The sequence below is a fragment of the Tachypleus tridentatus genome, chromosome 13 (assembly GCF_004210375.1).
Source record: "Tachypleus tridentatus isolate NWPU-2018 chromosome 13, ASM421037v1, whole genome shotgun sequence".
Taxonomy (NCBI): domain Eukaryota; kingdom Metazoa; phylum Arthropoda; class Merostomata; order Xiphosura; family Limulidae; genus Tachypleus; species Tachypleus tridentatus.
This window is the reverse complement of record NC_134837.1, coordinates 38,538,213-38,551,305: the sequence shown is the minus strand read 5'-3', so window position 1 is coordinate 38,551,305 and position 13,093 is coordinate 38,538,213. Positions and strand designations below refer to the sequence as shown.

At 30.5% G+C, this 13,093-nt stretch overlaps 1 protein-coding gene across 4 annotated transcripts in view; it reads right to left on the bottom strand.

The window, feature by feature from the left end:
• LOC143237906 (ras-specific guanine nucleotide-releasing factor 2-like) overlaps positions 1–13,093 on the bottom strand; it is a 270,405-nt gene that overhangs the window by 35,322 nt on the left and 221,990 nt on the right. For all 4 annotated transcript variants that reach the window (XM_076477647.1, XM_076477648.1, XM_076477649.1 and 1 more), the window contains exons 13-15: positions 12,483–12,688; positions 1,876–1,958; positions 346–421 (exon numbers count right to left, since the gene is read on the bottom strand). In XM_076477647.1, coding sequence (XP_076333762.1) covers positions 346–421; positions 1,876–1,958; positions 12,483–12,688 — 365 coding nt within the window. The remainder of the gene's footprint in view (positions 1–345; positions 422–1,875; positions 1,959–12,482; positions 12,689–13,093) is intronic.

Below are 13,093 nucleotides of genomic sequence, written 5' to 3'. Positions count from 1 at the left end.
ATTAACAGCCCAAAAGGTACATTGATAGTCTCTGTTATTATAAGAGAGCTGCAGAACAGTATTACTAGAATAATTCCAGGTTTGTATTAAACCTAATTCTGAAGTGGCACCTTAGTTAATAAGTGAAAAACTGAAATAATTTGAATCTGGAATTTCAAATGCTAAGAAGAAACTCATTAGCCACACTAGAATCAAAGACTGAATAATAAAAGTAATGTTAATGAATTACGGGAAATTAAATATCATTGAGAAGAACTGTAGCATCAAAGTTGGCATGTTATAACAGAATTCAAAATCAAGAAATAGAAGATGTCAAATGAATTATAGATTTTATTATACACAAACCTGAGGAACTTTGCAGGAGTTAAGTGTGCGACTAAATCGGATATCCACGTCATCTTTGTAGAGCCTTGGATCATTCCTATTAATTAACACAGGATCTCATATAAATTGATTTTATAACTTTTATACACTTATCTATACTGGTGGAAAATATGCTTCATCCTTCATATTTCATATATCAAGCACAGTAATGTCGTGTTTAGATGAAAAGCAGAGACAATATAATAGTTAAAACTAAAAGCACCTAGAGATCAGTTTCATTCAACAATAGTTTAAGGGATATAGTAAAGACCTTAACAGTTTCTTAAAACTTCAAGATTCAAACTGCTATTTAAAATCCACTCCAACTTTTCTTAAAGCAGAACTTAAAACAGTTATGATAAATGCATAGTTTTGCATCTTAAAAAAAATAGTAAAGAACAAACAATATGCTTCATTAACAGCTATAAATTAATTTAACTTCACAGGAAACAAGTATCTGGGTTCTATACATTTGTGAAGGCAGAATAAATAATTTACAAGATTTAATAAAAATCTGACATTATTAATAAAAATAAACTTTATTTAAACTTGTGACTTTTCAACAAATTTTATAAATACAGTAAGACTATTCAAATCACCTTTGAAAAATTATTTTTAAGTATAATGACCAATATTAAATAAATAAACTGTAATTTTGTTACAATAATGCTGGTAAGTAAACTCTAATATTACTTTTTTTTCTAAATAGTCCTATTCATAAAATTTTGTCACATTGAATAAGACATAATAAACTGGAGAGATACTCAGTACAGCACATACAAGTTGGTCATATTCAACTAAAATATGGAAATGTGTCCATACATAATAAACTGGAGGAACACTTAGTAGGGCACAAGCAGGTTAGTCATATTCAACTAAACATCTATTGTTATCAACAGACATTGACCACTTTTAGCAGAACACTGTGGAATAATATACTACATATATCCACCAACTTTCATCAAACTCTAATCCTTTTTGACTGTTATAAAGAAATAACATGAAACTGGTCCCTATATTATTTTTTTCTTGTGGCCTTTGCCTTTGCAAAACTCATTATTTCTAAGTTATATCATAGTCTAAATGTATATCAACTTTTACCCAAATCCATTTAGCTATTTTAGGAAAATCTTGCTGACAAACACATACACAAACAAGTTAAAACATAACCCCTATCACCTTCAGTGGCAGAAATAATAATGACCTCAATCTGAATAAATCAGGCTATGGAGATACCATTACTTGACTGAAGTACAGTGCATGTTTTTCAAATTACATTTCATCAGTATAAGACGTAATTACAGACAATCAATTCTCATTCACTTTAATGAAGCACTGTGCCAATAACTTTTGAGTAAAATTTAAGAATCAGCTCCTGAATCAATAACAAACATTTTGTAAAATGAAAAAAACTAACTTTTATTTGGTAAATCGTTGCCTGTTTGAAATTTTGTGAGGTTAATGGAAAGTTCATGTAAAATAAGCATGATTCAAGAAAGTAGAATGTTTTACCTGACTGAGTGAGGCATTGTTACAGATGAAAAGTCACTCATGGTTCCATGGAAAAGGTCATTGAAGTGTACATTGTCTATGCACTATTAGGAAGTGAAGAAAAAAAAATCATGAACATATATCATTATCTAGTCCAAAAAAATAAAGTAATAATTTTGTGTGCAATAAATTAATATATGTTTATGTTCCTAAAAAGAAAATACTTTTATAATATTTAAAAGTGTGTTATTTTCACCTAAATACTGATTTTGAATTGGAATTTAACCTGAACAGTACCTGTGGGCTAAATGATCAGATCAAAGACTTCTCAGATTCAGATATAGCTATGCTTGAGACTGAACTACTAAAAAAGGTGAAGACAGCCACTTAACATGCTGTCTGGCTCATTAATTAAATTACAAAACCAATAGTTAATTGCACAACAACTACTTAATGAAAGTGTGTAATATGTTCAGCAGCATCACGTCTTTAGCTCTAGATCCTTCAAGTTAAGTCTCAACAGAAATACCACACCTAGCCTATAAACATATTACTCTTAAATAAATAAGTTAAATAAGACAGCTTCACTCAGTGGTTTTGCACTTTGTACTCTCAGTCAGATGGTTGCAAGTTTGAAGCTGACTTGTATCATGCTAAGCAAGATACCTTATGCATCTCTTTCCAGTTTACCCATATGCTTGATGGGTACAAAATGTTAGCTGAGGTTAACTCATGATGCTACTGGCATCCTGTTCCACAGAGAAATTGGTCACCAATCTCATTTGTTTGTGGCATTTTAAAAGAGAGTTTGAAAATATAAGTATTTACACAAAATACCAAAGCAAGGAATTAACCTCAACTTGTGGTGAATAGATGCTATTAAACACATTCAGTTATACCCTTCCACCTATATAAATACATTTATGCATTGAAAAAAAAGTCACTAGTATTTGCTATAAAACCAAATTTTCTCAAATAAAAGAAATATATATGTGTATATATACATACACACTCACAAATAGATAAAACATAATTCAACTGTGCGTATTAGTTAAAAATTAATTCAACTGCTATGGAGTAGATTTTCATTTCAACTGCACAAACACTGGTGCTCAGAGAAGGGAGTGAGATGTATTTGCTTACATTTGACAAACAAACTGCACATACAATGTAAACATCATAGTTTAACTATTTTTAGTAATTGTTATCAAAACTGTAAACGTGTGTGCATTTAAGTACAGATAGCATATATTCTTTTAGTTTATTTACTTCCACTTTAAAAGTTGATCGCCTACATACGTTTTATCCCACCTTGAAAATACTTCTCTGGGTGCTCCATTTTCAAAAAAATTCTCATGAACAAAAGAGACAAACATAAAATGTCACTGCAAGCTTTACAAAATAAGAGCTCTTTCGAGAAAGAAATAACTCCTTCTACAATCAATTTTTAAAATGTTTTTTTCCTTACTGATATGTAATGATTTAGGCTATATAACATTGCATGTGCAATTCTTTAATAAAAACAGGTACAATAACCAAGTCTCGTCTCATATGTAATATTTTTAAACCTAAAACCATTCTGGTTGCTTATGACTACAGACTGTAATAAAGACACTAAAACTGAAGACAGTGATCTGTTTGAGGCTTGAAGAGTGAGACACTTCTTGTTTCACAGTGTATCATCAGTCTCCCTACATTTTGGTAAGCATACTTTAAAAGTTGTATATTTAAATTGCTTACTTACATACACTGCTGGCCAAAATAATCTTAAAGCCAATGTCATAAAGAAAAAATATGCAATTTGCATTGTTAGACTCAACCACTTATTTCAGTAAAGCTTTGAAAGATGAAAATAAGAAAAGGAAAAATAAAAAAAACACTAGCATTTAATAGGGAAAATGTAAACACTATGAAATTAGTCTAAATACTAGCTGGTCAAAAGTTTAAGACCATACTGAAGCAAAGCGTTAATTGGTAAACACGTAACGAAATTTAGTCATGTGTGTTCAAACATTAGCATTGTCAACATCTCCCACTGACATCTCCTGTGTTACATTGGGTAAAAACATGGCAAAGGCTAAAAGATTGAGTGAGTTTGAATTTGGCAGAATTGTCAAGCTGCAAAAGCAAGGTCTCTCTCAATGTGCCATCCCTGGTGAGATTGGGTATAGTAAAACTGCTGTTGTAAATATCTTAGAAGATCCTGAGGGATACAGAACGAAAATTTAAGTGGTTGGTCCAAGAAAATTTCGCCGGCGTTGAGCAGGAGGATTCAACACGTTGTCTGGCAAGACACCAAATGATCGTCGAACCAGATTAAAGCTCTTGTGGATGCAAATGGAGCTCAAAAACAATAAGATGGCATCTACGAGAGAAAGGTTTTAAAAACCATAAACATCTTCAAAGGCTACACCTTCCACACCACAAAACAACTCGGTTAAGCTTTGCTGAGAAGCACCAAACATGGGACGTAGAAAAGTTGATGAAGGTTTTGTTTTCTGATAAGAAAAAATTTAACATGGATGGTCCAGATGGCTTCCAATATTACTAGCACAATAAGGATATCCCACCAGAGACATTTCCTACGCAACACAGTGGAAAAAGTTCCATCATGATCTGGGGTGCTTTCTCTTTCCATGGAACAATGGAGCTTCAAGTTAAACAGAGGCATCAAACAGAAGCTGGTTACATTGGCATGTTGGAGAGAGTATCCTTATTGATTGAAGGCCCTCGCTTGTGTGGAAATGACTGGATCTTTCAACAGGACAATGCTGCAATCCACAATGCCCGCAGGACAAAGGACTTTTTCATGGTGAATCACGTGATTCTTTTGGACCATCCAGCGTGTTTGCCCGAACTGAACCTCATTGAAAATGTTTGAGGGTGGATGGCAAGGGACGTCTATGGAAAGGAACATCAATTCCAAACAGTGCATGATCTTCGTGAAGCCATCTTCAACACTTGGAATAACATTCCAACCAGCATTCTGCAAACACTTATATCGACTATGCCAAAGTGAATGTTTACAGTTATTCGCAATCACGGCCGTGCAACTCACTACTGAGACCTCTTGTTGGGCATTTGCTATCCTGTTTAGGACTTCTTTTTGGAATGGTTTTAAACTTTTAACCAGCCAGTATTTAGGCTAATTTCATAGTGTTCACATTTTCCCTGTTAAATGCCAAAAACGTTTTTTATTTTTATTTTCCGTTTTCTTATTTTCATCTTTTTTCGAAGCTCTACTCAAATAAATAGTTGAGTCTAACAATGCAAAATGCATATTTTTTCTTTATGTTCATTGGCCTTAAAACTTTGGCCAGCAGTGTATGTGCATATTTTGTTGATGTGTTCAGTTTATTAACCCTTTTGCAACAGGTCAGGGTCCACAGACCATTTCATGGTGTTTGTTGACTTGCATTCAAAGGTTTATCGAAATACTTTAGGAATTTATGTTAATAAGTGTGGAATCAAATTGTAGATCACAAGTCAAACTTTACTATTATATATAGGTTAACTTCTCAGTCTGAAAATAAATATTAAAAAAAACATTTAAATATAGATTTGAGTGAGCCACATGCTATGTTGAATGTAGCACTGTTTAAAATTGGATGTTTGTGATGTCAAAATGTTAAGTCTATAATTTCATACAAATTAGGAACTAAACATACTAATATTATCAAACTAGAATATAAAAGTAGAAGCTCATGTCTTTTTATTTTACTGAGATAGGGCTTATGTACTGAATTAAACATAGTAACCCGTTACAACTCTGTTTTTAGAAATAGTCCTTTATATACTCTTACTGTAGCATGTGACATGTGAATAACAAATAAACAGCTAAGAATGTCCTCAGAGTGGATTTCTCAGCTATTTTAATCTTTGAAAAAGCTACCTTTTTCTTGCAATCCAAGTTTTCAAGTAAGTAGGTTGTGTCTTTAGTCTGCTCGAAGTTTAATATTTTTTCTAAATCTTAACAAACCTTAGTTACTAAGCTTAATAAATTATCGTGAAATTGTATGGCATCAGTTTAGTTATTTATGATTTTTTTGGTTATTCAATTGTATATGTAAAACCTAAAAAAAAAAACTTTAGTCTGATATCATCCACGTGCGAAATTTTAAAAGGCTTAGCAACCTAGGTCCAGCAACAATCAAGTACAAAGGTCACAGCGAAAAGAGATAATTGTTTGCTCTACTTCTTGATTTGTTGTTCTATATTTTAAGAAAAATAAGTTAAATAATTTATTTCTAAATAGTAATAATCTATATACATTTTTATATAATGTACAATTACTGAAATGTGACTATATTACAAAATAGTCGTCCACTAAAACAGTCAAGAGAGGGAAGATTAAAGATCAGTTTGTATTACTAAATATGTGACCTGAGTGCAGGTGCACCATGACAATGCAAGTTATGTAATGTTAGCTAGGCATGACTGGAGATCAATTTTATAAAAAATAGTAAATATATATGTTCTTACATAGTGTTATGAGACTTAAGCTACTTAGACTAAACATTTGTACTTTTGTTATACTGTGTAGTCATTCTAGCATGAAAAAAGCATAATTTATTTCCAAACTTTTCTTTATGAGTTACAAGGATGATTAAGTGACCCCACAAAAATATGGGAGATTTTAAAGATTACATGAATAATACTTTCGGTTTTGGAATGAAGAATAATTTTTTTTAATCATAACATGAAATCACTTTGGATTCAGATTAGTAACTGACTATTTTCACAAAATCTTCAGTAAAAATATTTCATTAAAAAGTTTAATGTTTTATATACAAAATTCTTATAACCTTTACTAAAGGTCTACCAAATTTTGTAAAGATACACAAACTGTATGAAAAGTTATAGTGCAAATACTTAATGTGTGCAAATGTGTACATGAACTTGTGTATATTTTTCCGAGCCCCCAGCAAAAAGATTAATGATTACATTGGTCACAATTAATACAATAATCACTGAACCAGTAGCTAAGTAGCTAGCCATTAGTAGAAAGGATAGCACCAAATAATACAAAGTGAAACTAAACAAGCCTGATGGTAGATATTGCAAGGCCTAAGTACATACTACAGGGTGGCCCATAAGTCCCTACCCATCCATGTATTAATGTTATATTCAATTATGCATGTATTATACATTTATTTCTTTTGTTTCAGAGAAATATGGCCAATGTAAACCCATTTACACTTGAAAATATCTCACAGAACATGGTGTCCCATAATATTATGCAGCAAAAATGAGGGACAGCACACAGATACACTGGATACATAAGATATGTAGATGGGTAGGGACTTACAGGCCACCCTGTAGATTATGCAAATGGCAGAAAGGTATTAATGTTCTTATGTAATGTTGTTATTGTCATGACTACAGCTGGGAACTTTGTGGAGTTTGCTAAATAGCAAATCATTGGGCTCATTAATGAATTGCATTTAACTAATCAACTATTATCATGAGATGGTAAAAAAATGTTTAACAATAAAAACTGGTCTTTCAGTGTCTACAATGGGGCAAAGTACAGATACTCAACTGTGTAGCTTCGCACTTAACAACAAACATAATGGTAACATTTTGATAACTTTGACAGTTCAAGTACTAATAATCAGACACCTAATTTTGATTAGTTAACTAGATTAATCTCTTGAGCTGTGATACTAACTGACTGAGCTGAGGAAACTTAAATCAATTAAACTTAATAACAAAATCATTATGGCAATATTTAAATTGCAGGATAGTTGATATAATCACAAACACTAATTTCAATTAGTTGTTTTCACAATGCTAATCAACTTAACTTCAATAAATGGACAGTTAAAACAATCAAGTTCTACTTTCAATTACCTAATTATTTTTGTGACATTAATTGTAATTTTGATTACTGGATAGCTAGAACAATCAAAATCATATTTTACTAACATTTTAAATAATTCACTTGTAATTTTGATAAACCAATTATATTGAGTGATGGAAATACTTGGCTCTATTAATGACCCATAAACAATTAATCCCACAATAAAAACTATGGGAATGTGTAAATGTCTGAATAATATCACACTATCAAGAAAACATAGTTCTGTTAGGATTTCTAAGGTGACACAAAAGGTATTACATCACAAACATTACTATCAGTGCAGTATAAGCTTAGTCATTTATACTGATAGCATTAAATATTAAATGCAATATAATTTCAAATGTGCTTTGTGGTATATCAGTTAACATTGTGCATGTTTTAATGTGTAAAATATCAACATTTTCAATTACAACATTAATCTTTCATGGCAAAAACACCTCCAATAATTCATTTAAGTATTTACTTGGTGTATAAAGGATTAGTGTACAAGAAAAAAAAAAGGGGGAAAAAAAAGAAGCATGTTAGGCCTACTTTCCATTTGCTATATATGTGGAATATTTCCTGTATTTATGCACATTGTGTAGTCTTACATGAAGCCTTATTCGAGATTGATTTCAAAATACCCATAAATAAGAAATCTTATAAATAAATATGACCCAAATGGTGCCATTTAGCAGAATGATGTAATAAATCAACTACAAAAAAAAAAAAAAACTAAACTGGCACACCATAACAAATATATATCAAACTTTTTTCTACATATTTTCTTAAACAAAACTGTATTTTTGTAGTTAAAAAAAAAACTACTGGTGGCTTTCTTCTTTATGCCTCATTATGCATAAACTATGCCTGCTTATCATTCTTTTTCCAGAATTAAAAATGGAAAATGTTTTGCTTTATACTTAATATTATGGACCTCTAAAATAATTATGCAAAATTTCTTTTACCAGCTTTTTCTACTTTTCGTTCCAGGGCCATAAGATGTTTACCAGAAAATTTCAAATTTTTATTATCCTAAATCTTTGTTCATCAATGACAAAAAATAATAATGTAGCATGTATTATCTTCCTTAAAGGTATGAATGTCAAGAAGGAATTTAAGTTCAGTGTGCACAACTTTGGAAAGTTTGACACTGTTAAAAGTGCAAAACCTTCTTTAAAATGGCTTTCAAAATTACTAGTATTTTTGTCATTATTCACTACTTGAAAAAAACAACTACAAAAACTGATGCCCACTATGTATAAAGTGCAAATGTTGAATACTTGAAATGTGAACACCAACAAATCATAACCAGAAGACTACTGATTTACCCCTCACATGTTGATATATACAAGTCTTAGCACTAGCATCATGATGTAATTAATTTGTGCCTACTTATCTGAGACATTTGCATACTTCTTTGAATTTGTAGGTAAAAATTGGTGCTACAATAACGTAGGTCTATACAACTACTATCAACATCATCATTTTAATTTACTAAAATATAATTTTTCATAAAATAATTTATATCTATCCATGTTTATGTTCAGCAAATAATACCTTAAAAAGTTGTATGTTCCAAAATAATACCTTAAACTTAGATTACAATTGTGCTAGTTTTGATTGTTGGAATTTATTTAATTCCAATTGTATTTGTTCCCAAACCATTATGTAATAGTATTTTGTACTTTGATACTTTAAAAGCATTACTTATAATAAATGGGACCAATGATAATGCATGTAAACCTCATATATGGTGTAGACATCTTTATACACTGCATGCTATATTAGCACTTAATTTATTCTTGAAAAACATGCCACATCATTAGTAAAGAAAGAACACTAATTAATAACAATAAAAATACCTTCTTTCCCCCTTCTGTTAACTCTAATTCCCAATGTTTATTTTCTACAGCTCAACTTAAGACAGGGGTATAATCCAATGTTACTGCTATTTCCAGATCTTACTTACACACTGCCATCCTTAAAAGGCAACACACTTTCCAATCTCATGTAATACACTCAATAACTTATGTACTATTATCAATAATCCAATCTGCACATCACTTCCTTGTACAATAATGCCTTTAACAGTTCAGTTAAATAATAATTGTAGTGTTTATTGCATTGATATAATACACAAGTACTTAAAATCTAACTAGAAAGGAACATTGCATTATTTACATTGTAATGTAACATTATTATTTTATTATGTATTTAAGATAACACCTAGTATTTACATTAAGGTAGCATTTTAACATTTCTTTATTCAAACATTTCATGAATGGACTGTGTTTCCCATCTTATATAATTTTGATGAATGTGCAATTCTCAAAAACTAATAAAATTCTAAAGCAAAGATTCTTAAATTATAAAGAGAATGGAGAGTTCCTTCAATGTTAACTAGGTTTCTCAGTTTTTCATTAAAACATGAACCAAATTCATAATTTCTAACAAGAAAATATACTACAGCTGAGTCAACTAACCTTCATCAATAACAACAAACTTGTTTAAAATATTCTAATAATTCAAACTTAAACCCTCAAAAGAAAGAGAAAATAATCTTATGATGTTTCCAAAACATAACAGTGTGATTCTGAAAATGTAATATATTTTTAACCATATGCTAACATATAGTTCATAATCTTGGAGTACCAAGGTACTATGGACTGTGAATAACTATCCTACTACTATTCACCTAATGTATTGTCATTACAAATTAAGAGCTGGAAGAATTAGATAAAAATAATCTTTTATGACTAACAGATTTTATATCAAGCTTAATAATTATGATTTCATGTGAAAAGTAGGTTTTAATGCTATTTTGAGATTTAAGGGTTGGCTTTATGACTCAACTAGGTATTGAAAATATAGTAAAACTGTCAAATAATATAAGTAAGATGAATAAACAAATTTTTCATCACTATATTCTAAAAAAAATGTTACTGGAAAATGCCAATTGTACACATTAAAAATTCATATATGCATAAAAGAAAAAATATGTTGAAAAACATAGAAAATAAAAAAAAATAGTATAAAGTATAAGTACTCTGAGAGAAAATTGCAATGATTTTTTCTTGAAAGAATTTGCCATAAATAAGAAACACCTTTTACGATGGACAAACTACAAATGCATTATTTTCAACAGTGCGTACTTGTATAGAATTATATGTGTAAACAAAGTAAAAGAATTACACAGGTAATTTGGAGAATTGGGAGAAAATATTTAATTTTTCCTTCTTAGTTAAATCCCTTTCTAATAATTACATATTCTACCTATTAGTTCTGTGAATACTGATAAGAAATAAAATTGATTTAAAACATTCTTTATAAGTTGATTCACATTCACTCCACTGTGTCATATCCACTAGCACATCAGGTAGATCAAATAGCAAAACAAAATCCATAAGGATACATCATGAAGGCATCCCTCTCATGCTGCTAACTAAATATATTTATAAATACACACACAAAACATGAAGATTTCTCTTCTATAATACAAAGTTAGAAATATATATATATATATATATAAACAAATAGGTATTCCTTCTGTGTTGCTAAATGGACAATAAATACACATGAAGTACAAAAACCTTTATTATTTGATACTAAATAAACAAAATAATCAAAGAAAGCTTAGGAAAAAATTATAAAATCACAAGGAATGCTTCTCATCAAAATAAAAATTGCTGAAAAGCACCAGAGGGAGAGTTAACCTCTCCTTGACTCGCATTTCTCGAACTATAATAATACAAACAAATTCAACATGCACAAAGACACACTAAGAGTATGAATACATAAATACCTTAGCACAAGAATAAACAATAAGACAAACCCTTTCACAGGTTAAATACAGAATCTTCTCCTCTCTATATGTCATTATAATAAAAGGAACATTCTTATATGTAGCTTTAAGCAGTGTGTACTTAATAAATCTTATTTGACATTATATTAATAACTTTACTTGCCCGAGGGTAACTATGGATGAAAAAATGAAGATATAGTTAGAGCAATCTTTAATAACCTACTAGGTTTCAAATATCCAGTTAATGTGTTCATCCAAAGAGGTATCAAAAGTAAAAAAAAAAAAAATTATGATAATTATGTTATCATCTAATACAGACAAATAAAAATAGCTACAATAATTACACAATAAATATTTTAATAAAATTCTTAAGTACAAAAAAAACTTCAAAAACATTATTAAGTAACAGCTGCCTCATTATAAAAGTTACAGTAACAAACCTATTCATCTACTTTTTCTATTCATTAGTCCCAAATAAAATTTTGGAAGCTTATCTATACATATTTACTAAATGAAATTGCATCATACATATCAAATAATCCTGTGTATCCATATGGAACTGTTACCGGAAAAACAAAAAAAGCCACAAAGCAACTAAACCATTAATTTCCTCTGCATATGCCATAGATTTAAAAAGTAATGTTAAATAAGTCAGATTTATACGGTTTGTAATCATTCTTAATTACACGGACTTGACATTCACTCACAGAATCGCTTTTAATAATTCAACATGGTAAAGATTTTAAATACTCAGGATTCAGAATAAATAATTTTAACGAACGGATAATACAATCTAAAACTAACTTAAGACTACAAGAATGTGTGATTCAGATCTCTTCCTTGCGTTATCCGCTTCTAATGTAGCCTAACGTACATTACGCAGGTGCTGAGCAATAAAAGCGAACATAATATAAAAACATATAAAACGTTTTATAAACACTCAATTTTGGAAGATAACTTATTTAACGCTCTCTTTAATACCTGACTAATATCACTCGTCCATGCCGCTTTTTCTTGCATCGTAGGAGCCACCAAGTAAACTGTTACAGGTGGTCCATTTTTGGAGTCAATGACAATCTTCAGGTCCAAACCACCATAATCTTTCTGTCCAGTTGCGCCACCGGCGGTCGCTTGTGAAATCTCACTGAACCCGCTCGATTGACTTGAAGCAGAACTCGAAGACCCGTCTGAGGCAAAGACAAAGCTGTAATCACTTATAATTCTATGCCAAACAAGTTGGGGTTGGTTTTTAACTCATTGTACAGCTAGTTCAGTCATAAGCTAAACCCATTAAGATGCTAAAATATCTTAAATATTTTGAAAAATTACTTAGAGTATTAAACAATTTCTAAAAGAAATGCAAGTCGGATTTAGCTAAATTTGACAGATTTGTACAAAGTAATATCAATATTACGTACAACCAAAATAATAAGTCCAAGAGAATTTTTAAGAGTCTGAAATTATGCATGTTTCAGTCAGTATCACTATACTGGTAATATTCAAGTTAAAACAACAATTTTCCCCCAGTAGCACAGCGGCATGTCTCCGGACTTTCAACGTTCGAAACCGGGTTTCGATATTCGTGGTGAGCA